This window comes from Aplidium turbinatum, chromosome 2 (assembly GCF_918807975.1).
Source record: "Aplidium turbinatum chromosome 2, kaAplTurb1.1, whole genome shotgun sequence".
Classification (NCBI taxonomy): domain Eukaryota; kingdom Metazoa; phylum Chordata; class Ascidiacea; order Aplousobranchia; family Polyclinidae; genus Aplidium; species Aplidium turbinatum.
In genome coordinates, this window is record NC_137473.1 from 1606162 (window position 1) to 1632347 (window position 26186).

The 26186-nt window shown below is 37.0% G+C and overlaps 2 protein-coding genes across 2 annotated transcripts in view; both read right to left on the reverse strand.

The window, feature by feature from the left end:
• Positions 1 to 26186, reverse strand: part of LOC145765718 (uncharacterized) — a 1283504-nt gene that overhangs the window by 431118 nt on the left and 826200 nt on the right. The gene's annotated exons all lie outside the window — the stretch shown is intronic.
• On the reverse strand, positions 73 to 26036 carry LOC145764718 (uncharacterized). The gene is made up of 7 exons (XM_082576378.1): positions 25865 to 26036; positions 25337 to 25453; positions 24955 to 25069; positions 19329 to 19397; positions 701 to 963; positions 277 to 459; positions 73 to 188 (listed from the first exon to the last, which is right to left on the reverse strand). Exons 4-7 carry the CDS (start codon positions 19387 to 19389, stop codon positions 123 to 125), a joined length of 573 nt encoding a protein of 190 aa, XP_082432504.1. The 5' UTR covers positions 19390 to 19397; positions 24955 to 25069; positions 25337 to 25453; positions 25865 to 26036; the 3' UTR covers positions 73 to 122.

The following is a 26186-nucleotide window of genomic DNA, read 5'->3' on the forward strand; positions in this document are numbered from 1 at the left end:
TTTTTGTTGATGTTACGTCAACTGATGTAAACAAGCAGTTTGTTGTTGTATTTTTAACTCAACCAAACAAAATCACTGGATGACATAATTTTATTATAAATATCAACAAATAAATAAAAACATCAACAATCCTTGTGCTTGAGGTAAATAGGATTGAGACCATCCCAGCCAACCTGGATCTCCAACTTCTGTAAAAGACAAAGCGAATAATTGAGGTGGATTTAATGTTGACACAATTAATTGTTATAATGTTGATACAACGTAAACAACTCTCACTTTATTGTCCGACCGATCCAATGCTTCTTGTAGCTTGGATCTTTCCTCCATGTTCGGATCTCTCCTCCACCCATCTCCATCATCGAGGTATCGAACCATCTTAACTTCCTCCTCAATTTTGTGCAACACCTCGATAACGTCATCGACAGAGAGGAGGTTGAATTGGAGACTCATCCGAATAATCTAAACACAAATTAAATATGACGCAACAATTAAACATAAACAATTTATTTATGTTGTGACTTTTTGTTTATTCATTTTATGTTTACAAGAATTGTTAGAAAATAATTAAAATTGGAAACTGGAACTTACTTTGTGAAACTTGTTGAAACTGAGACGTTAAAACAACGTAATGCGACGTTGAATCAACGTAACAACTGACCATGAATCAATGTGTTGGTTATAAAAGTTAAACATGACTCACGGATCCAGGCATCGATTTGATCGCCTCCTTCCATGGACGGAATTGATTGGAATTCATGAGGCATCCTGACAGATCAAGCTTTCCAAGTCGCGTCGGCATCGACTTGATGAATGACGTCACTGCATGGATGTCATTCTGAGTGTCGGAGGACATCATCCATATCCTCCCTCCATCAAAATGACTTCCTGCTGTGACTGTCACTTCCAAGTTGTTGCCTTCCCGCAGGATCTTGCTGATGGCGATGATGGAGCGATAATCGTCATCTAGCAAGGCAGGAATAACATCAATCAATATTAGCTCGGCTAACCAGGTTGTCATCTAAAATCACATTTTGGTTCTAACCATAAAATAATCAAACATTGAATTCAAGTTGTTTACTTAAGAACAAAACATTAATTCATTTATATCGCAAACAAAAATATAAACAAATTATTTTGAACAAAACTTTCAGGTTTGAGTCAAAGTTTTAATTTGAAAATAACTTGAGTAGACTTTTGGGTGCTCCTATAGAATCCGCCACCCTGGTCAATGTGATGTCACTAATCAGACGCAACTATTATTGGGAGGGTGAAAAAAAGGAAAGTGAAAAGCGGCGGAATGGAGGTGATAAGGCGGAATGGATATGGATTTTTTGACAATTTTACTCTGTTTAATTCAACTAAAAAATTATCAAATTAAAATTTAACATTAAAAATATGAAACCTTTGCCACTTGTACCGATTCTCAGCAATTTAATTTTCGCAATAAAATCATTATTCCTTTGCAAATTGAAGTGAAAAGTTTCAGGTTTATATCTCATCTACAAAACGAGCAATCGTCGTTCAAACTTAACCGCTTGGCGAAGCTTTTTTCCAATGCATTGTAAAGGCGAATCGATCCTTATTCAGTATTCGCCACCCACTGTTTGCTGCGATCGGTAAATAGTCCTTCCACTGAAAGTGCGACAGCTTTCTCATTTCTGCTCGGATTTTAACAATTTTTCCATCGTTGGAAAGTACGGTTATATATCTACACGAATCAATTAAACACAAGCACAAAGTAAGTACTAGCTTTATCTTGTGATAACTGGTCACAGCGGTAAACCATAATCTCTTCGTGGGAAAATTGTAAGATAAGATTCTCGGATCCGTTCGTGTGAATGCAATGACCGAAAAGAAACACTCTTCTTAAACGTCTATTTGAGAATTGTAGTTCTGTAAAATAGCCCACGGCTGTCGAAAATGGGGTGCAACGTGATACACCACTAAGAACTTGTCACTACAATCCAAACTACTTAAATAAAGACGGATATTTCGTCCAGCTGGCAAGCACCAAGCAACCAGTTAAATATGCGACCAACATTCGAATCAACAATTTTAAAATGACGAGAATAGATTTCAATATCTCAAACGCACGTAAGCAGTTATGTGACGTAATAATCCATAAGCAATGTTAAGTTATTCAAGCACCTGTTCAAGCCTGGCCAACATCTGTTCAAGTTCGGCCTACACCTGTTCAAGCCTGGTCTACAGCTGTTTCGTAATTAAAGATTCAACGATGATGCAATGCTATACTGCAGCTGCAATGCTTCACAGGTCCTGCAAACGACTCTGCAATCCGCTAATTTTTAGCATGAGTCCATTACGTCAGACGCCAAGATTCAGTAGACCTGAACGGTTTCTACATGACGTTTGATATGAAAATTGTCCGTAACATAGCGGCCCCTAGTTATGACAGTCTGACATGGCATAACTAAAAAGAATTTAAGGACAATTGTGAGCCAATGAATAAAAACACACGATACACAAATTGTTTGAATCACTCACGTTTAAGTTAATACGCAAATACAAAGGGCATGCAAAGAATGAACAGCGATAAGAATAATACGCGACGATACATGAAATTGGTACCATAGGTACACGCAAAAATAACGCTATATACAATGTACAATGTTTACAATGCTTACATCAGTAAGCGAGACCACTTAAATTTACAGTAAGAACTATCGTTAAAACATCACATTAATTTGCGACTATAAAATGTCATGAAGTTTCCTTTTTCACATAACGTAATAAAAACGTGTAAAGACACCTACAAAAACACATAATCTAACTTATATCCTAAACAATGCGGAGGAGCGTGGTTGATACCAATCTACTTGAGTGGAGAATTCTTTTTGTTTATACCGTCCTTGGGAGGTAGTTTTACCTAACATAGATTAAAAATTGCCCAAATGAACGAAAGAGCTTCAACACGTTTAATATACGTGGAAAACACGTGTTACTTTTCAACAGATGGAAACGTGCAATACACGTGGAAACAACATATAATCAACATACCAAAAAATTCCGGTAAAACATCCTTCTGCTCGGGTGAACATTTTTTCTCTTTTGTATGCCCTCTTCTTGGTGTGATTTTACCTTATATACCTTAAAAATTAGTCAAATAATCATAGGATTTTGAACACGTGTAATATACGTGGAAAACACGTGTTATTTTTGCAAGAGTTACATTCACAAAATAATCCCTGATAAAACTTCTAGAATCATATTTACACACTAGTCATACTAAATGATAGCTAAAATATGTCTTTAAAAAAATGTTTTTTAAACAAGTGAATTTTTGTTGGTGTACACAAACTCCTTAATAACACCTGAATTCTACCTAAGATACCATACTACCTAAAATCAACCAAAAATCAACGTGTAATATACGTAGCTTTCTAGCTGGGGATATGCTTGTTTTAGGGAAATATTTAGGGAAATTTAAATTTTAAAAAACGAAAGGTAATTTGTTTTATAAATTAGATTTTGGCTGGTAATTTTTGAAAAAAATTTGAATTTTACTTTGAAACACTGGGTTTTCGAAGGAAATTTTCAGGCCAGGAGTCAGTAAAGTTGAAACTTTAAATTGCCATGCGCTGATTAGCTATAGAATTTATGAAGCTGAGCTTGACCTGCTCTCCCGTGATTTTGGTAGAACTAATATGCGCCATTTTGTCGAAAATGACTTTTTTGCATTTTTCTACGTTTAAAGATTTCATGCATCTCCTGACAAAAATTTGTTCCCTAATGTAGTATGGTTTTCGAGATAATTGGTGTGTAAAACCTAACATATTCATATACTCCAATCACGTAACAGGATATCGTCACGTGACAGCCATAATTTCAGAAGCAATTGCAGCAGGCTATTTCACAACATCTTACATCTCTTGAGTTGCATGAAGCGGATTTAAAAGCGTTTGATAAAGTAGATTGGGCGAAAATGTTGTCAAGCACTAAGTAAGCTTAATTATGTAGGCTAGCCTAAAAATGTCCATCCGAACACACTAGCTTTTCATTAAATGCCGTATCATTTACGTCTGGCCGACCAGTTTGATTTTTCGTAGCCTACTGGTGTACTGATGGCTTAGTTGACTTTACGGTACGCTAAATAACATAGCTTGCATATGATTATTAAGATTTTAAAACAGAGGCCAGGGAGTACGCTACTCAGTGTGTTTGGTCATTTTTAATCAACCGTCCCAAATGCTGTGTAGTGTGTAGCCAATGAGCCAATGTAGTACGGTAGCCTTAAATCAGGAGTGACAAACCTTTTTGCGGTCGCGGGCCACTATGCCAATTACACATAAAAGTTATCGGGCCACACAACTTAGCGCTTGTCAAAATTCTATGACGTCATAGATTGGAATTGACCAAAAATACAAGGTGAAGTTGGTGTATAGTGTTTTAACAACTTTGCCTTATTGCTTTCCTATTTTCTAACTTTAAACCTTGAAAGTTAGTGTTTAGGGCAAGAAAATAGCAAAGGAAAGGTGTACCAGTGAATGCATAAAACAGCTTTGAGATGTCTTTAATACATGAGCGATTGTCAAATTGTTTTGCGGGCTTCAAAAAACTCTTTGACGGGCCGCAGGCTCGTCACCTCTGCCTTAAATGAAGGCATAGTTATTAAGTAGGCTACCAGCAACTAGTTTTGAGTCAGCGATAGCCTTTAACCTAGCAGGCTTTTGTGATATCAGCAGTCATCTAGAGATTACAGTGATGAAATCATACACAGTTCTGGGAGAAATCCAGAGGCTTACCGGTACTTTAGGTTTGATTTAGGCTTACAAAGTCAACATTGTGTGGTCAAAGTCAACATTTAGCTTATATGAAGCTTTATCATACAAAACATAACATTAGATAAGCCAATAAGGCGGTTAAAGTCAACATCGAAAGTATATATTAGGTTTTATCATACAAACCTAATACTTTTTTTATGACTAGTTATCTGGCAAAACCAAATATACGCCATATTTTAATAAACAAACAAAAACCTGGGTCAAATTTCATTCTTAAAAATTTTGTTTGGTTGTCCGCTCCAGCCTTCCAAAAGTCAACTTCGAGTGTTTTACCTTGTTAATTTTACAGCTATAAACACAAAAAGTCGTTTATCTCGAAAACTTGAAAATGGCGGATATTAGGTTATGACAAATCACGGGAGTGCTGGCTGGCTGCTGCGAAGTGCCTTCAAAGTTCAAATTATGTTTTAGGCAGCCCATCTTTAAAAACGTGTTTGTTCAAGTATCACTTATAAATATTATCAATGAATTGATGTTAAATGGCTTTACACAGTTTGAAAGCTTGTAAAAGAAAGAACGAGTCATTGAATAGTAATAAGATAGCACGTTGTACAGTATTGGAGTTAACTTCACAAGCACGCAATTCATCGGGTTCTCCTCTGCACAGAAATTTAATAAAAGTGGTGGTGATTATGCTTTCCTTGCCATTTTCCAATGCATCGGTTGAACGCGTGTTCAGCACATTAAAATACATAAAAAGTGATCAGCTCTTAAACAGGAAACCTTCTTTCTCTTGTTCTCACTCATCCTAATATGAAAACAGAGTTGTTATCAGAAGAAACTTTTAAAGAGTTGTTGCCTTTACATCAAAGCATGCAATGTAACGCTACTGATGAAAAGGTAAGATTAGCCGGTTGTTAAGATTGGCCAGATGAAGAGGCAAGATTGGCCGGTTTGTAATTATGTATATTGTAATTTTGTAAATATACAGCTGTGGCAGAAACAATTGGATAATTGAGGAATAACTTAAGAAATTTCTGTTGAGTGAGATTGTTTCGTTGTTTCATTTTTTGCCATTTTTTTGTGTGTTTATCAAATTGTCATGAATCTCTATCAAATTCGGTGTTTTTTTATCTCTTGATACATACAGAAACCTTTCTTTTATCCTTTATCCAACACATATTTGTTCTTTTATTTTAGGGAAATTGTTAGGGAATTTCAAGGTTTGATTTGTGGAAATTTAAGTAAACTGTACACTAAATTTAGGGAAATTGAAAATTTGAAAGTGGAAGCACTGGCCTGACTCCTGAGACTAGAGATTTATAGCCAGTGCTTCCACTTTGAAGGATTTTATCCCGAAATCGGGATTTTTCAACGCTTCGAAAGATAAAAAAAGGAAATGAAGATCGGAAGGATTTTTTAAGGATTTTTAACTATTTTACAAGGAAATTTTTGTCTTAAAAAAGGAATTGTTGTTTTTAGCAATTTTGAAGAAAATTTTATTAATATTCCCTTTCAAAAGTTCTAAAAACGACTGGAATAACGATGATCAGCTGGTTTCCGTCGTCACTCGCCATCCGGAACCCCCTCAGCCCCTCTCTTTCCCATTCTTACCATTCTGTCGCTTGATTTCTATTCTCGCGATTTTGGGAATTGGACGTGAGTGCAGTGAGTTTGAGTTAGTTCTCAATTCTTTTAGTTAAAATTAGGTAATCTGTTGATTTACAGTTGAACTTGAGTAGCAATGATAACGTTCACTTAGCTTCGACGTACAGTTAGGTATGATTAGCTTAGGCTAGTGGTATCCTTCCGGTTTAGAAAAGTTAGTTATAGCCTATGCTAACCTATTTTGGTGTCATAATAATAGAGCTAGCTAGGCTGTGTGTGTATGTGTATACAACATAGTGTACAGTACACACTGCACAGTCAGACTAAGTCAGTAGATCATGAATAGGCCTAGTATCTTGAAGTTTTTCATCAGTCTCAGATGATTGTGAAGGCGTTACTGACAAGGAGAAAAAAGATAGCCTAGCCTATAGTGTTAAGTTAGCGCATCAAGGAAAACTGAACTAAACGCAAAAATAAATTTGTTAATGGATGGATAATTGATTAGGCTACTGGACATTTACCACCTGTACATTTTCGGTGTTAGGGATAGGTTAGGAGTCTGGGTAGAAAAGATGAGAGTGGTAATTGCTAAATGATGTCCAGGACTCCAGGTGGTAAATATCCCAGAACCGACTAACTGACAAGCAATTTTTTGGCAGGACAGTGAACAAAGGAAGTAAACCATGTTATTGTAAAATATGTGCTGCTTTTGTGCAGCCTACTGTTCCAATAAAACAATGTTGCTTCGACATACCGGTGCTACTGAAAAAAAAATCGAGATTAAAATAGCTTTAACTGAGATTATAATAACTTTAAAGTTGTATTAGCACCTTTTTTAACTTAAATAACGTCAAAAATAACCTCGCCTTTGAAGGAAATTTTGTAGGATTTCCGACTTAGAAAAAAGAAATTTTTCAGGACAAAAAAGGAAACTGAAGAGGATTTATCAATTGTCAGAAGTGGAAGCACTGTTATAGGAAAAAAAATGTTATGTTTTACTGGTGTGAAGTTATGGAGTGAAATTTCTAATGAGCTGAAAGAAAATACATATAATGTCTTTATAGCTAAGTACAAGTGTTTCCTTCTTGGTCAATATGGTAATTAATTCATATTTGCATTAATGTTGATGTTTCTTTTTTTTCTGTATTGGTGTTCATATGTCCGTTTTCTGCTTTTTTTTTTGGTGTGATTGTTTGTTTTGTTTTTTTATTACTGTGTTACCTGCAACAGGCTAGGGTGGCAGCTGACATAGATGACCTTACAGGTCTTTCGTGGCCATCCTGTTGTGTTGATAGACACTCAATTTGTATGTACTTTTTGTTTGTTTATCGCGAGCAAAAAAATAAACTGAACTGAACTATATAGATTACCTTTTTTTCAAAAAAGCACATTAATCTCTTCACATGGCCTATTATCTTTAATTCTTAAAGCTGACCTTGTTGTGGGTAGCATTGTTAACTGTTAAATCATGCCTAAAAGTTCTAAAAAGAGAGTAAGAAGCATGGAAAGCTCTTCTGTCATTGGACCCTCCAAGGAGCTTCCCACTGCTGATTCTTAACTAATTCATCTACTTGTTTTAAAGTATCAGGTTTGGTGGCCGTGCTTAACTATATTTGTCGATGCATATACCGAAATATTAGATCCTTTCATGCACGTCTTAAACCAGGTTTTGCCACCTTTTCCTTTTGTTGGTTTTGTTACTGTATTTCTTTTTCACAATATCATTTCTTTTGCATTCTGACAAAGAAAAATAAATTGAATTGAATTCTTCTTCTTCTCTCGTTTGACTTGTAGTAGCTTAGATTGGCAATGCCTCCTCGTGCAGCCAAGATACGGTAGTTGGGTCCAGTTGTCGAATACCAGTGATTCCACTTGGGGGTCGTAAGATGGAACATTCGTGGAGTATGTGTTGCATTGTTTGTTCTACCGCTCCGCAGACACATATCGGCGAATTATGCAACCCCCACCTAAACAGATTAGCTCCAGTACAGCCAACGTCACATCTGATCCTGTTCAATGTGACCCATGCCTTTCTTGAGAGGTCTGCTCCAGGAGGGATGGAGAGTGCTGGCATAACTGAAAACTGGGGAGGGATATGTGGCAGCTCGTTCCATTCTTGGGCCCATGTTTCCATGCAGCTGAAGTTCTTATCCACAAGTTGTGTAGCATATCGATGGAATGGGCGCCTTGATGATAGGCGTTGAGGTCTGACTGGTTCATTTGTTTGGGAGTGACTGTGGAGAAGGTGTTGAGGATCGAGTCTCGCATGTAGAGCCAGTTTGTGAGAGGCTTCTTCCCTACGGACATGAGCAGGAGCAATGCCAGCCAAAGTTGGCAGATAAGCAGTAGGTGTGGGGCGGAGACAGCCAGTGATGATGCGCAAGGTGTCGTTGATGCATACATCCATCTTTTTTGTGTGTCTGCTGCGGTTCCACACAGCTGAGGCATATTCGGCTGAGCTGTAGACCAAGGCTAGTGCACTTGTACGCAAGGTTGATGCTCGGGCTCCCCATCCTGTTCCTGCTAGGCTTCTCAAGAGGTTATTTCGCGAGGTAACCTTGGCACGGAGTGACTCGATGTGGGGTCTGTAGGTCAACTGCCGGTCAAGTTTTACTCCAAGGTAAGTTGGATTTGCAATGTATGGTAAAGGATTTCCTTTTAATAATTGAATTGAATAATTGAATTTTAATAATTGAAATAATTAATTTATTTTAATTTTAATTAATTTATTTTAATAATTAATTTTTAATAATTGAATTGAATTACCAACACTACAATATGTAGTGTTGGTAATTCAATTAAAAAAAAATTCAAAAAAAAACCTCTTTTTTAATTTGATTTGAAGTGTTATGCATCCGCTTATGGGGATCATTCTACAGGAGGCTGTTTTAAATATATTTAAAATTAATTTAAATATTTTTTTCACTACAATATGTTCTTGCATTCTGTGCTTAGTTGAAGGTGATACTCAAGTACTTTATTATACTACTGCAACTTTTTCTCTGACACGTTTTGATTAAGGTAGTGGCATAAAACATAGACCAACTCGTATATTTTCATATGGATGAAGGGTAGTTTTTAAAAATACTAACATATAGCTTGCATGAATGAACAGTATCAGGAGGCTAAAATAATCAATTTTAATCAATAAAATAACCTAAAAGAATCAATTTTAAGATATTTACGTCTACCCTTTAAAGTACGTGTTAATTTGAAGAGAAGAAGACATTATTTATGGTCTCTGTTAAAGAAGGACCTTTAGTGCAAATTAGCACACGTTGAAATTATTTGGATTTAAACCAGTCAATTCATAGAACTCACGACGTGATACATCTTCTTTTCCACCATACCATACTTCCAAGTTTGATCAACTAATGAATTGATAGATTTAGAAGTCTTTCTAGTATTATTTACTTGTTTCTGTTGTCGGCAGCAATGGCCGAGTGGTTAGCGCGTTGGGCTTGCAGTCGAGAGCCTGCATATTCGACTCCAGCCACCCGCACTTGCTGTTGTTTCTCTGGGCAAGAAACTTTACAATAATTGCCTCTACCCAGTGATCGATTTCGAGTAATGGGTAGTACCAAATTTAAGTCATATGTAGAGTAGACAACCGGAAACAGACATTGCCGTTGGCTGCAGCGTGGGTCGGGTGTACGTCGGAAGGCGTACACCGATGCATAGCGCTCAAGTCCGCTTTCCCGCAATGCAGGATAAATATATGAAAAACAAACAAACAAACCAACTAGCAGACACTTTTCAAAACCTTAATGTGTTGAAATAATTAATTGCACGTTCACAGAGATAGAGCACTCATAAGGAATTATTTTTTCAGGAAGCTGGATAAAAGCTAACTATTCTCTTTTCAAATGAAGATCGCATTCCTAAAACAGAATTAAAGTTTTTACTCTCCCAACGTTATCATGGAGTAGAAGCACCGTTATACAAAATTGGGCCTCTTGACAAAAGAAGAACGAAAACGCTTCAAAAGAGAGTTTACAAAAAGGTGAGTTCTTACACATCTTTTCAAATTTTTTTGTCTAGTAATTTTCTATGAAATGTACCAAACTTTTGTTCGATCACAGGCTTGTATGAGTATATTCTTTGATAACATGGTCATGCAGAGCCAAGTCCCATGCAGGGCCGGATTAAGGATACTGTAGGCCTAAGGTTTACTTGAGAAGGGCCTATTTTTGCAAACCAAGCTACAAAAAGCAATAAAAATAAATACCTTACATGAAAAATTGAAATTATTTACTGCAAAATAACATAAACATATCAGAAAAAAGGGGCCTGTGGCGTAGCTAGGAATTGTGAATGGGGGGGGGGGTTGACGGCCGGCGGGCGAAGCCCGTCGGCGTTTTCGCCTAAGACGACACCCTGCGGCGGGAGGTCTGGGGGTTCTCCCCCAGAAAATTTTGAAAAATTACTTTAAATTTGGTGCATTCTGAGAGCATTTTCAACAAAAATGTGGGTATGAATATTCCTGTAAAATGGTGCTGTCCAGTAGCATAGCAAAAGGATAAGATCATGTTTTCTTCAGCATTTTTCGGAAATAAAGCTAAGTCACTGTGTATTCTTGTTGCTAATTCTTGGCTGAGATATTTGAATGTTTGGTATTAGCAAAACTCGCTCTTTTAATGCATTTTCGTTTAAAATTAGGAAAACTTTGTTTTAGTGACATAAAGAGACTGAAATCATCATTCTCAATATCGTGACGTCATAAGCATGCCAAAGGGGGGGGATTGAAACCCCCCCCCCCATTGGCTACGCCACTGATGATAGCGCATATAAGGCCTAATTGGTTTTGGAAACAAACACAATTTGATGGAAAAGATTTTGGAAAGAAAGAAATGGATAATAGGTACCTATGGTAATACTTTACATACCTAATGACACTTTAACACTTTGCTCCTCAAAGGGAGGCCAGATTTGGCCCCCCCCTCATATTTCCTTTAATTATTTGAAGCACAGTAACGCCATGCACTTGGTTTTTCTTGACTTTTCCTAAAATTGCCAGGCGGATCTGATGATATTAAATTTGATGCTGAAAGTTGTGTAGTTTTCTTGTAAATTCAAGATTTTGGTGAATTTTTGCTATTTCTAGCTAACTTCCAGCAAAGCGTGAAATGGATTACATTGCGATGACAAGCCATAAGCTCATAATTGCTTCGTGCATCGATATGCGCGAGCAGAGAGAAACATCCTCTTGCTTTCTTTTGTTTGGTTTGACCTCAATAATACAAAGCGCGTTATTTCTTATGCTACAAAGAAAAGCCAGTGATCACAAAGCTGTTAATTAGAAACAATAATAGCAAACGTTTTTTGCGTTATCAGCTCTACAAAGAAGAATAGCAATCCACGATCAAAATAGTAGGCTATGGAGGCCACAAACTATTCAAAACAGTTGTTTCAAGCAGATAATATTCATTGACGAATAAAAAACGTTACAATAAGAAATCTTCTCTTGGATAAAGACACGAAAACCTGGTTTCGAAATAAACGTTCTATGGAAATGCTCTCATTGACAAAACTTGCAATTGAGGAAATGTATCACTGCAAATGCTTTTGGGAGAAGCCGGAGAAATAGCGTTTTTGCAAACAGTAATTGTGAGATACACTCAAAATTATGAGATAGGCTCCATTTACACGTAGCAGCTAACTCGATGGCGTCCCTTCACTGCTTTATGTCGCCTACTTGTTGTTATGTTCTGTATTTTTGTTTCACAGTGCACTGTGTTTTGTTCCAAAGAGCGCAAAATAAAGATGATAATGCCTCATCTACATTACAACATATTTTGTAATGTAGGCCTACAAACAAAATGTACAATGTACACAATGTACATTACAAAATATTTTGTACTGTAGACGAGGCATAAAGTTAGGCGTCACATAAGACAAACAACAAATCAGCTTTCTTCATCATTGATTCAACATCTGAATACGTTGCGCCAATGTATAAGGGGCCGGCTATTGTGAAGACCCGCCATTTATAAACGATCCGATTATACCAAAAGTGAGACAAACTAGTGGATCAAAGAATGAATAAACAATGCTGAGAAAACTAAATCTAAGTGACGAACAATAAAGATGTCTTCATTTATCTTGGAAAAATGCTGCCTAAACTTATCAACAAAAAATACCGTAAATAACGGCAAGGATCCCGAAAGAAGAATTTGCTCGACTTTGGCATGAATTTAGTCAGACATCTACAGTAATAATTCCACACATACAATAACGGGCTCTCAACTGCTGTAAGATACATAATAATCAACCTGGTTCTGGGCGATTTGTGTAACAGTTTAGGGGAAGACACTACTTGAAATGATGCACCACACAAAAGATTTTCATTGAAGACTGAGTCTAAAAACCGATGTGGATTGTGCTGCACAATAACTTCAAGTTTAGGACAGAAGAGGCACAAAATATCACGATAAAAATATAGACCTTGTGGGAAATTTTCGAGAATCATAACACGATGCAAATACCATAAACGCTTAGTTTGCATGCTGCTCTAAGCTGGCCGGCAACCACAAAGGTAGACAATAGCCTACAGGCAGTTTATAATTCGATAACAGCGCAATGAACATTATAAATACGTAAACCGACAATTTTCTTTTACAAACGTTTTACGTCTAATAGTAAATTTTCCCCCAACAATTTTTTGTGAAGCACTTGCAAACCACGGTTTTGTAAAATAATTCATCATTATTATTTTTTACTTCTCGGATATTGTAAAACGTCATCAGCAAAATCACAAAAAAAATTTCATTACTTCAATCATGGCCACCTAAAGATACGGCCTGATTTGTCACATTTTGCAGAAATTTTCTGGTTTTTCTAACTTTGGGCGAACGTTTAAATAATTTTTTCTAAAAATTAGACTTTTACGCTTTCTTTATTCTTTTCCCTAGATGACACAATAGGTTTTAACATCCTCACATGTCGAAAAACAAAGAAAATTTGATTTTGTAGATTTTAGTCAGACTGTTAATTTTCAATAACAGTCTGATTTTGCGTTTTTCAACTTACTTTTTCTCATTCGCTACTGCTTCCCCAAGGCAACAAAAAAGTTTTTTGTCATTAGGAAACCGCAAAAAGTAAAAACATCTCAAAAAATGTCAGTCAAGCACTAGCAGTAGCTGTAATCAAAATCTGCAAAATGTGACAAATCAGGCCGCATCTCAAGGTGGCCATGCTTCAATGTAGTAGGCCTAAGAATTTTTTATAGAATTGTAGCCACGTTGTTTCAACAAAGAAGCAATCTTTTAGCAATATAAAGTTATAGAAAATAATTTGCAATCATGCAAATGGTTGGAAAGAATCTAGGAAGTCTTCTCACAATCTGGCACAAAATGATTATGTTTATTGTATCTCTGTAAAATGTTTTACGACAAACTTTGAAGCTTCGTTATAATCATTTTTATCTTTGAAGTCAAAAGTTATTTTTTTTTGGCCAGAAACATAATCACTGCCTTGCTGATGTTGTCGCTTTTACGCGTATTTTTAGTGCTTCAAACAATAAGGACCCAGTCAGCAATCCAGTCCTTTTACATTGATTCAACATTTGTAAACGTTAAATTTATGTAGATTTGCTGACTATGGGTTATTTCACATTTCCTTTGTTCACGCATGTTCCTCAATTCGCTGTTGCATTATTTCGACCCTGGCGGACTAAAAATGTATTTTCAAATTGATTGACACAATCTTCAATAAAAAGTGAGCTTCGAACTTAGCTTTGTTGATGTAAATGCTGTATTTTTTGTGGATGTAATTTATGAGTCATGTTTATAAACACCCGTAAGCGAAATGACTTATGATGTGGCCGGCATGATGTTTGTGATGCGACTTGACACAAATCCACAATTTCAAAAGCACCTAATTTGACTTAGAAATTTCAGATAATTTCAACAACTTGTTCAATTGTCTTCTCTCTACTAAAAATATTCATACTACAAACTCAATTGTAAACCTAAAATACACAAACGAAGATGTAAACAGCTATTCAAGCAGGCTAAGGTGTTACTTATGAGAAATTTGGTTCCATAAAACTAGAAGCTAGCCATGAGTTTCGGAATGCATTAGTTTAGGATAAAAATGTAAGACAACAAACGCAGTTTTGTTTTTTTTCAAATTCGTGTAACAATGTTACTCTGATTGTAACTATTTTAGAATCAGTGAGTAGCTTACAATAAGATTTGCTCGCAAGTCGTAAATTCTAATCAATGCAATGATTCGGCACACCGCACACACACTTCGTGCGTTCGATCGAGCTCTTTGTTATTTAGAAGTTTGCATGAAATCGGATTAGCACGGTAATTAAATAGCGGCAAGTTAAATCAAAATTGTCGTTTTTGGGTACCTTTGCAAAAATTGAAATATCAAGTTTAACATATAAAATTTTAAAATAATGACTTTTCAAACTTATAGACAAATGATTTGCTTTCACACCAGTGCAACTTCTGTTGAAATAGCATCAGTGGATAACACGTAACAGCTGATTGAATTTGATCCAAAAACGGCCCCCCCTTGAGCAGTTAACTTCCAAAAAAACGTTGAAAAGCAAAGGGTTAAACTAGAGGTTTTCAACCTTTTTCCACCGCGACCCGTTCAGAGCAATCAATGTAGTCTCACGCCCCCATAAAAGTATTCGACAAAGCATATTTAATCACAATTCAACCAAATTTGATTCTGAATCATTCTGAAGCATGAATTTCATGCCGACATCCAGTTATGTTTAGTTTTGCTGTTCCAACGTAAACTTCCGAAACAAAAAACGCTGTTTGTGATTATTATTACATTTCCTCCGATTGTTATTTCCATTTTCTATCAAGCTTAGCTAGATAATAGGAGAAAAAATAACGAGATAATCAAGGTTTTCGCACTTTCACCGGTTGAATTTATTGCAATCTTTTATGGATTTATTTCAATCAATTTCAGTGAGATGGTTGGTGCTGCATATTTTTAACTATTAAGTTTGTCAATGCGTGCACCTGTTGCTCAAAGAACTTTCAAACAAAATAGCCGACACTAATTTTTTTCAATACCGTACCATTGAAAACGATACTGAGAAATCTATATTTTGCATGGGATTCTACATAATTGGGATTCTACATAATAAGAACTGGGTGAAAAATATCGAATGCTTTCCTATAGTTAAAGCCTTTGCAACGTCTGAAAGCTTAAATGATAAATAACCTCAAGTAGAGGAATCGGCAATTGCGAAAAAAACATAGTTTTTAATCTTTTCTAGCAAAAATGAATTGAAAACAATACAGTGGAATTTCAAGCGCCTCGCGAACCTCCGAAAAACGACTCGCGACCCCCAGGTTGAAAAGCCCTGCTATAAACCATAAAAATAAGCTATAAACTATAAACTATAAGCTATAAGCTATAAACTCAATTTCGGTAAAAGTGGAACCTACAGTAGGTGGTTTTGAAAATGGGCTCTTCATATTATGTATTGACTCAACTCAGTCATTCGTTTTTAAGTAAAAACTGTGCTGTACTGGTATTGGACCTGTATCACTATCAGCCTTACAAAAATTGAGGGCCGAATTTTTCCAGGGCCTAAGGCTATAGCCCAGGGGTCGGCAACCTTTCGTATGCAGTGTGCCAGTTTATGAATAATATCATAATATCAACAACTCGCGTGCCAAACATATATGTTTGGTTTTGTATTGGCAACTATCTGATGTTAAAATTAAACAGTAAAGTTGACTGAGTTAACAGACAAGAAACAAATTTGTTTTATTAACTTTATTGGAAAACATCGAATGCAGTCATAAAAGTCACTTTTTAATGAGATCCTTGTCCTTGCGTTTTCTTGCTTAGCTCTGTAGTATTAGGATTATATTTGGACGCTTCAAGTGGAACACATGCTTCCGAATGATCTTTCGTAAGTCGGCTGCGATGTGGACTGAGAATAAAATTCATGTGCAAAAATATTTGTTCACACAAATAAGTGGAGCCAAATGCAGATAGCAAAGCTATTGACATCTTCTTGAGACAGCTAAATTTCTCCGGCAAAGATTTCCAGCACGTCAAAATGCTTGTTTGTTTGTTTTCAATCGTTTCCAGCGATTTCCGCAATTCGACGAATTTTGATGTCCACAATAAGGATGCTTTGAAATCGATCAGGTGCATCTGGAAGTCTTCGATGTCTAACCATTCAAATGCAGATAAGTTCAAGTCTTCGCTGCTCTCGGGCTTGATGAGAAATGAAAATACTGAACCAAAATGTTGAAAATCTTGAAATCTATTGCAAAGTTGAGACGTTAGATCCCTCATGTACACATCAATTTCAACTATGTTGACTTGATGATCCACTGAGAAAACCTTCAGGTATTTAAAGTAGCGAAAAGTTGCAGTTTGGATGTCCCTTGTGTAGATATCCAATTTAGCTACAAAACCTTTCCATGCCCCAAAACGATCCATCACCGTTTGTTGTGAACCTTGCAGACGAAGATTAAGTTCGTTAAGGTTGGTGGTGACATCTGCAAGAAACATTAGTTTTACAAGCCACTTTTTATCATCCAGTTCAGGGTAGACCTTGCTTACCCTGCCAAAAAGACCCTTATCTCGACTAGACATTCAACAAACCTCAAGAGAATCTTACTGGACTGGCACCTATACGGTGGCACCACTGCTGCAGATCGAACTGGAAATGTGTGCAACCATTCAGTTAACGCTAGTGTTAGTGATGTAATAACAATGTTAGTGATGCAATGGTTGCACTTTCTTAAGGTGCTATAACGTGCGCGTCAAATCATTTGGCGTGCCATAAAAAATCATCTCGCGTGCCACAAGTGGCACGCGTGCCAGGGGTTGCCGACCCCTGCATAGCCTTATTAGCCTAATGGTTAATCCGGCCCTGGTCCCATGTTGTGTACTGGGGTTGGTCAGTTGTTGTCATTGACGTGGCTCTTCTAACAACATTTATTGATTGGAGCCGTATGAGAAAGAGAATGGGGTTACTGCCAATTCTACAACCCCACTTCACCATTGCAGATGTAGTGCAACCAACTCTAGATAGTAGGTGGTTTAAGGATTTTTCCTTTTCCTAAAGCATTTCCTCGCGGGAAAGTGATTCAGATGTTCTGATTTCTATGTCTGTAAAGGCAGGCTTGTGCTTTCACTAAAGCTAGTCGTGCTATGTCGAGAAGATTTTACTTGACTATCACTGATTTTTGCGCCATTTGTCCGAAAGCGTATTATTTGTTATGTTTGGCATATATTGTTTTTCGTTGTGACAGTCAGAAATAAAAACAAACTGAACTGATTTACATGGATTATTTTGTGTTCTTTACATTTCTCATTCACACAAAAAACTTGTTTTTCAAGAGCCTCAAACAACAGCGAGTAGATGACTTCGCTGCAGCAAAGAAGTCACAAGTGATAGAGGAAGAGAACTGGAAAAAACAGCAGTTTTCTGCAGCAATTTGATGAAGAAAATGACTCTCCTTTCGAACCAGCTGCACCTGGTACATATGAATGTGACAATGCCCCGGTATCCAGTGATTATCATGCTCTGCGATCTTTTGCTGTAAACATGTTAGAAAATATTCGCAAAAGCAGTAACTCTGGTGATGTTTCATGTCCGCACTTTTACCCCACCAAAATTAAATTTTGATGCCAACTCAGTGTGCTCTTTAATTGATTATGCCACGCTTACTGAGTCTATCCTTATTTCACACTTGACCATGATGAACTAAAGGGTTTGATAAACACAAAGTTCGAATGCCCTCATTTTCCTGCCCATACTCAGGCTGGGAGCGCCTCATTCGGGAAGTCACTGACGCCTGTGGAAGTGTTGCTGGCCATCAACGACAGGATGGTTTTATTCAGGAGGGAATTGCTTGGCGTAGGGTCTTGGCGAAAGCAGACACGAAATATGACTTTCTTTCATTGGCTGCAGTCAGCCTGCAGTAGGCTATAATGTTTTGATATTCACCACTGTTTCTTGTTCATTGTCTTTATTCTTCATTCGTTTGTGCACGTTTTACAAGCACATATAAAGTTGGTTGGTTGATGTGTAAGCTACCATTGGTTGAGTTGCAGTTAGTATGTCTGTCAAAAAGCAAATGTAAATCGGCAAAAACAATAAGTTTTTTCTTCAAAAAAATTGTACCTGGCAACTCTGTGCTGGCAACAAATGCCAAGGACAAAAAGGACTACATGTTTAAGGTTACTAAATATTTTTGCGTGAAATTTTACAGAAATACTCTACATAGCAATAGTCACCCTGTGTGATAATTCAATTTTTGATTTTCACATCGCCTTAGTAGGCATACAAGTGGAAATTGAAATCATTTAAACAAGTAGCCTGTTCAGGACGGAAATTTAATTAATTGTTTTGAAATACAACTTTAATTTTTACTAAAAGTTTTTTGTTATGATGAAATTGTCATTAAATTTAAAATTTAACTGGTAGCCTATCTAATTTTTTAAAAGCAGTGCTGCCAGACCTTTTGGATCATTTGTAGTAAAACTCGTAGTATCAAAATTGACTTGCATATGTAGCTTTAACTTTTCTCACAAACTGTTACAATTATGAGTCTTCTTTATATGCTTTTGAGTACATGTTTTAACTTTTTATCACCTCTTCGGCCACCTTTCAGTGAAGTAACAAATGCATTTAAATCGTCAAACTGTGTTTAACTTTGTACAATTTTTGAATTTCAACCTGCATTTCATTTATCAAACTTTATGCAAAAAAATAGTACAAATGCATTTAACAATGTTTAATTAATTTTTTTTTTCTAAATTCAGGCGGTCGCACTGAGACGGGTTGTTGTGACTTTTCACCATGACGAATCTTTGTTTTATGACTTCACAATGCTGTTTTTATTTGAGTAAAAACTTTCAAAGTAAAAAATTCTGGAAACTGGTAGCTACTGCATCAACATGTTTTTAAATTTATATCTTTTTAATGTTCATTGTATTGAAGTTTTAGACTAGCTTTTGCCTACTTTTATTTACCTGCAGCAACTTTCCGGGTTTCTTTCAGCAATTCCTCAACAAATATTTGCCTTTTCTGCATTTTTTCATCTAAAATATAAAAACTTGTCATTAAAATTATGTTTTGTAAACGTCGCTTTGATAAGGTAGCAGGACTACAGTATATGCATTTATTTTAACTCTTGACCAAATTATCAAATGTTACCAAATTGCAAGTGCATCTTTATAGAAGTTTGCTTCAGTAAATTACCAGATGATTTACTGGTGAATATTCTGCATTTTATCATTTGTTCTAATGTGCCTCAACAATGCCGAACAGGTTTGTATGACATGGGGCTGCAAAACCGCCAGCTCGATAGCTCAGCTGGTTCAGGGTCGACTAAGTGTACGAAGAAACCGCAAGATCAAACATAGCTGGTTCGACTCTCGGGGTGTGCGCTTAAGGGCGCGTTCACACTATAAGAAAACATCGTGGCAGCAACGCGAAGCAAACGTTTGACGAGAAAAAAAAGTGTCTGCACTGCAGTTATTTCAGTGCAGGCAAAGCAAAACGAATACCCATTAGGGTGGGCCGTTTTTGACTTTTTTTCGAAACTTAAAAACGGCTAGTCATAAAAAGTGGCACATGCATGAAAAAATTACATGTGCAAAATTTTATCAGTTTGGGGGTACATCTTCTGCCCCCGCAGGGAGGTCAAACTTTCAATTTTTTGAAAAAAAGGGGAAATTTCACTTTCCGTTTTAACATAATTTTTTTTACAATTTTTCTACTGGCTAGTTATAAATTGTACGTGGGATGTACCGTACCCAGAACTTTCCTATGTAAAGGCATGTTCGAAGCTTAAGGTTTACTGCCCCCGCATCGACGACCAAAATGTTGAATTTTCACCAATTTGAGATGCAATTTTGTCATTGCTCAATAAACAAACTTGTCGCAAAAGGGCGAGATGGTGTTAACGCTGTACGCTCATTTATGTTCTGTCCATTAACTTTGCAGGATGATACGAATGAGGTACGAACATCAGTACATATTTATGATAAAGAGTTACAAAAAAAATGAATAACCTTTTGAAGTCAAATTCTAGAGGTGGGCCTAAATTTTAGCAAAATTTGGACCAAACGAAAGAATCTGCAAAGCAAAAATATTTGAAATCGGTTGTTGTAGCCTAAGTGTTCCAATTTTCTGCAATGTACTTGCCCGCAGGAAAATCGTGTCCCTGTTACAGAACAACAGTTCCTTCTTGATCAAAGAACAACTCGCATAATGGTGATTGATAAACATGATAAATCGGCCACAAAATCTAATTTTAAACGTTTTCCGAGGAGAGTCGCAAGATCAGAACAATTCCGTTCTTTACGTGAAGGCCCAGGAGCAGGCACAAGTAGCGCTTTGGTTAAAACACCTTTAACTTCTTATTCAAGCTCAGAAACTTTGTCATCCAATGAAGAACGCTGCAAAGATTTTGATTATCCACTCAGTTTTGCCTCGGAAAACCCCAGAAAAAGCAAGGTTACTTCCAGTTTAGTAGTAGGCCTATTTGCTGAATCATGCGATCGTACTGGTATTTCAGATAGGTCTGCAGCACTTATTGCTTCATCATTGCTACAAGATGCGGGAGTTGTCAATCAGTCATAGATAAAAGCAAAGTGAGAAGGGCGAGAAAAGAAATGAGGATTACAACTCAAATGGAAAGTAGGCCTATCATGTGCATAAATTTGCAAAGCATATAGTTTGATGGCCAAAAAGATTAAACCATCAAACAAGATGAAAGTGGTGGGCAACTTCGAAAACGTTTCGCAGTTGAAGAGCACATCACTTTACTTGAGGAGCCAAGTTATCATTTCATTGGTCATTTTACTGCAGCCAACGGATCTAGTGTGACAATAGCTACCGGGATTCTTGAATATCTTGGATCCAATAAAATTAGCTACGATAATGTAGGCTAATGGCAATTGGATGCGATGGAACCGCAATAAACACAGGTCAAAAAGATAAAGCTCCTGGTCGTGATAAAGCTCCTGGAAGATCATTTCCAAAAGCCACTTCAATGGTTAATATGCCTACTCCATAGTAATGAATTGCCTTTTACGCATCTTATAAAAGATATGGCAATACTAGCAGACTTGATAGCTTCACTGGGCCCATTATAAAGCAGCTAGCCACTGTCACACAACTAGATGTTGTAAAATATAAAGCAGTTCCGGCACCAGAGATTGAAATTGATGAAAATGACCTCAGCACTGACCAAAAATATCTTCTACACATGCACAGAACAGTGAAAAGTGGAGATATATCAATTCATTTCGCATATAAGAGTCCAGGTATGATGAACCACTCAAGATGGTTGAACACAGCCAATAGAATTCTACGTTTATATGTTGCATCTAACGCGTCAGCTGTATTGGTGGAACGTGTGGACTATATTATGAATGTTTATATTCTAGTATGGTTTGCCATGATAAAGGAAAGCAATTTCACTAATGGCCAAAAACATTTCTTTAAAATTCTATACACTCTGCTCAGAAGCTATCGAATAAAGCTCGCAATATCCTCAACAAAGTAGGCCTAATATAGAGGAATGCGTTTTATGCCCATCCTGACAACATTTTGATTGCAATCATATGTTATACCAAAGAGTATGTAAGGGAACAAGGATGGAGAAGAATTTTCAATTCAAGAATATTATCATCTCACAGCACTCGTCAGCAAAAACTCACCCTGTCAATATTGCAGTTCAGTTCCGAACGTTACTTTGAGATGATAGACTGGCAAAATATTCCATTTACGAACCCCCAGTGATGCGAGGTGTTGACAGCAGTGTGATAAAAGAGCACATCACAACAAAGATGCCTTCACAACAGTTGTTTTCTACGTTTTCTCTGCCACACACAACAGATGCTCATCACATGTGGTGGACAGCATTGAAAGAGATGGGTAGCCTACATTAAAGCAATATTACAATCAAGGAAAAAAATTCCTAGGTTCCAGTCGAAACAAGATTTTATGATTCATTAGACTTCAGCCAGAACTAAATTTGAGCAATAATCTGGGGAACTGGCTAAAAGACCTTGTTGTTTGTTGCATTTTTGACACAATTTCGTTTTTTTTTGTTTTGTTAACACAAGTTCTTTTTTATCGTTACATTGCTGTCAAACAAAGTTTACTCTTGTATGTGGTTCTGTAGTAGCCTATCAAGTGAACGTTTAATGGTTTGTAAATGACAAATTTGTGTAAACAAGATCATGATAACAATTCACGTGAAACTGTACAGTACATTCCATTTACGGAACCTGCAGATCATATTGTTTTTATTCTGAAGTAAATTATAGGTTGCGTTTTATAGCTGCCACTGATCAAACGTAGGCTACTATTGCTTTTAGTTTAAGCAAGACTACGTCTTATAGTTTGTCAGTTCGTATCATCCTACAAAGTTAGTGGACAGAACATAAATGAGCGTACAGCGTTAACACTATCTCGCCCTTTTGCGACAAGTTTGTTTATTGAGCAATGACAAAATAGCATTTCAAATTGGTGAAAATTCAACATTTTGGTCGTCGATGCGGGGGCAGTAAACCTTAAGCTTCGAACATGCCTTTACATAGGAAAGTTCTGGGTACTTCCCAATTACAATTTATAACTAGCCAGTAGAAAAATTGTAAAAAAAATTGTGTTAAAACGGAAAGTGAAATTTCCCCTTTTTTTTTCAAAAAATTGAAAGCTTGACCCCCCTGCGGGGGCAGAAGATGCATCTCCGAACTGATGAAATTTTGCACACGTAATTTTTTCATGCATGTGCCACTTTTTATGACTAGCCGTTTTTAAGTTTCGAAAAAAAGTCAAAACGGCCCACTCTAATACCCATGCCTTTATGACGCAACAATGCTTTTTCAGTTGTTGTAAAAATTGTTTGATCGGTGTCACTTGTCAGATCATCACTGTAGTGCTGTTGAAAAAGTTTCACGGTATTATTACTGCTACTTTTATTAAAGTTGGTTAAGATGCACTTTTACAAGGTGAGAAAAGCTCGACGAAAAGTTATTCTATTGCAAATGTTGCATGCTCTAGAGCGTGCACAGAAAAAGAAACAGCGGAAATATTGGGTTCACCCTATTTTGCGGAAGAGAGATAGTAAAGGTAAGAAGTTTGCATTATATTTTAATGGTTGTCTAATGAAAAACTACACGTGTTTTCACTGTTGGTCTATGTCAACCTAAATGTTGCAGGTGATTACTGCAAACTGGTAAAGGATTCACGAGATTTAAGGCGGCCTCACTTCTTCACTACATTTCCTATGACACCTGAAGTTTTCGACATACTGGTTGAAAAAGTGGGTCCTTTGATCAGGAAGCAACACACGCACTTACGAAAACCCATTTCTGTGGAAGAAAGAATTGCTGTCACCCTCAGGTAGCATAATTTAAAAGTCTACAAAACATTTAGTAGCACAGTAGTCTATAGGCTAACACTTGCTAACATTTACAGATCTACTTGAATCTTAAAAATAAACAATCCGGCAAATCCCATTTGAAGTTTGTTTATTTTGATTTATGTTGCTTGTTTGCAGATTTTTGGCTACTGGTGACAGCTACTTCACAATAGCTTCAGCCAACAGAATGAGTAGGGCCATTGTGTGCCAGATTGTTCCAGAGACTTGTCGAGCCATTTGGAATATTCTGAGCCCTAAACTGATGCCTTTCCAACTACCTCTGAATGGGAAAAGATTGAAACAGATTTTAATTATTTTTGGAATTTCCCTCACTGCGTTGGTGCCGTAGATGGCAAACACATCGTCATTCAAGCACCACCAAATTCAGGGTCATCGTTTTTCAACTACAAAAGAACTTACAGTATTGTGTTAATGGCTGCTGTTGACGCTCACTACAATTTTGTTTTCGTCGACGTCGGGTCCTACGGGCGACATAGCGATTCTACTATATTCGCTCAGTCTGAATTTGGAAAACTATTATCAGTGGGCAGCTTGGACTTCCAGCAGATAAACCGCTACACGGTACAAACCAACCATCAATGCCGTTTGTATTTGTAGATGAAGCTTTTCCCCTTAGTCAAAACTTGATGTGATCCTACCCTGGTTCAGGCCTATCTCATGATAAAAAAATATTCAACTACAGGCTGTCGCGTGCGCGACGAATTGTAGAAAATGCTTTTGGCATATTAGCTTCAAAGTTTAGATGTTTTCGTCGTTCTCTTCTAGTTGCTCCTTCTTCTGCAGATACAATTGTTAAGGCAGCCGTTGTTCTTCACAATTTTCTCCGACGTGAGTGTGGTACACAATATCAAAGTCCGAATTTTACTGACCATGAAGATAGGAATGGGACCGTGCACCTAGGTGAATGGAGAACGGAGGGCATTTCTCAAATGCGTCGCATCGGAAGACGAAGCTCATCTGAAGCCATCAATGTACGCGAATTTTTCAAAGATTATTTCAGTGACGTTGGAGCAGTTTCATGGCAAAATGAAAAAGCTCTGAGCACCACGTAGCTTAAGATGAATTGTAGCATGAAATAACCATTTTCAAGTTTGTTTCATCACAATGTATTTCAATGAAAAATGTAGAAACATCAGAAACGGTGCAATAATATAATAGGCTACTGGTTACAATGTAATGATTCCACTTGTTGTGTGTACTTTTTAACTAGCTCCATCACTTCGTTTTGGAAATTCATCCTGATTGGTTTTGGCATTTGTCTGACCTCTTTAGCTACAAAGTCAAAGAAAGAGCCGGTGGAATCATGTTCTTGTTCTGCAAAAATGAAAATAAATACATTATAACAAATTGTGTTAAATCATTTCATGTGCTTTCAAACTTGTGTGGAGTTCTCGAGGTTGCAATGCCAGTTCTGTATTTCTGACCAACAAAGCGGAAAAATAAACTTCATATTCATAGCCGGGGTCTAGCTAAAAGTTGAGTAGGCCTACTGAATAGAAATTAACTACAGAACATTTTGAATTTATTATGGCAAAGAAAGGTTGGCTATTGTAGTTTCAAAACAGCATAAAGTTTGGTTACCTGCTTCCTTCTGTATGTCTTTTAACTCCTTCATGCAAAAGTTAGCAATGGATGTCGTACAATCGCTTAATTTACGTTTGCGACCGCCAGTTCTTTTGTTTTGCTTTGTACAAGTATCTGTGAAAGGCGTAAAGCAATATGAAGCCTAAGCTATGAAATGTTTGGTTGGTTTTTGAATCTTTATCCTCAGACTGACAAAGCCTCAATATGTCCGTTTCGCATACTTGTAGAGGCTTTTGAAACAGGGCTGGTTACCGAGATTGACAGAGTGAAGTTTCCGATAGTTGTTGGCGGAGAAATATTCCATCCACTAAGTGCCGCTAAATGGTAAGCAGTCCTGAAATGCGTCGCTCAAACGCACACCCCGAAAACCGAATCGGCGCCGCTTGATCTTGAGTCGGGTGCTTACTGCTTAGCCACTGACATCTGTTAACAGGTCCATAAACACACACAACATAACCCACAAACGATTTGCGATGAATTCAGCATTTACAGGCCGCAAGGCGTAGCCTACTTCAGCTTATTTACCTGAACTCATACGCTGGTTCAATGAAATTGGCGATGATTCTACTGAAGCAAGCTCGCTGTCCTCAAGAGAAACAGTGACATTTTCATTTGGAGCCTCCGATGATTGGCTGCTGTCTAGCAATGAATTAAAAACGGACTGAGCGTCAGCTTGTATGTCTCCAGCAATGTGGTAGTCAGCTTCATTTTCTGTAAGAGGTGATTTTTCTTGAAACTCCTCTGAGATTCCAAACGTCAGATTTGAAGTAGTTCTGTGAAAACATTTGTATACTTTCAGTCCCATGGGTACACTGTATTGGCTAAAGGCTATTCGAAACAAAAATAT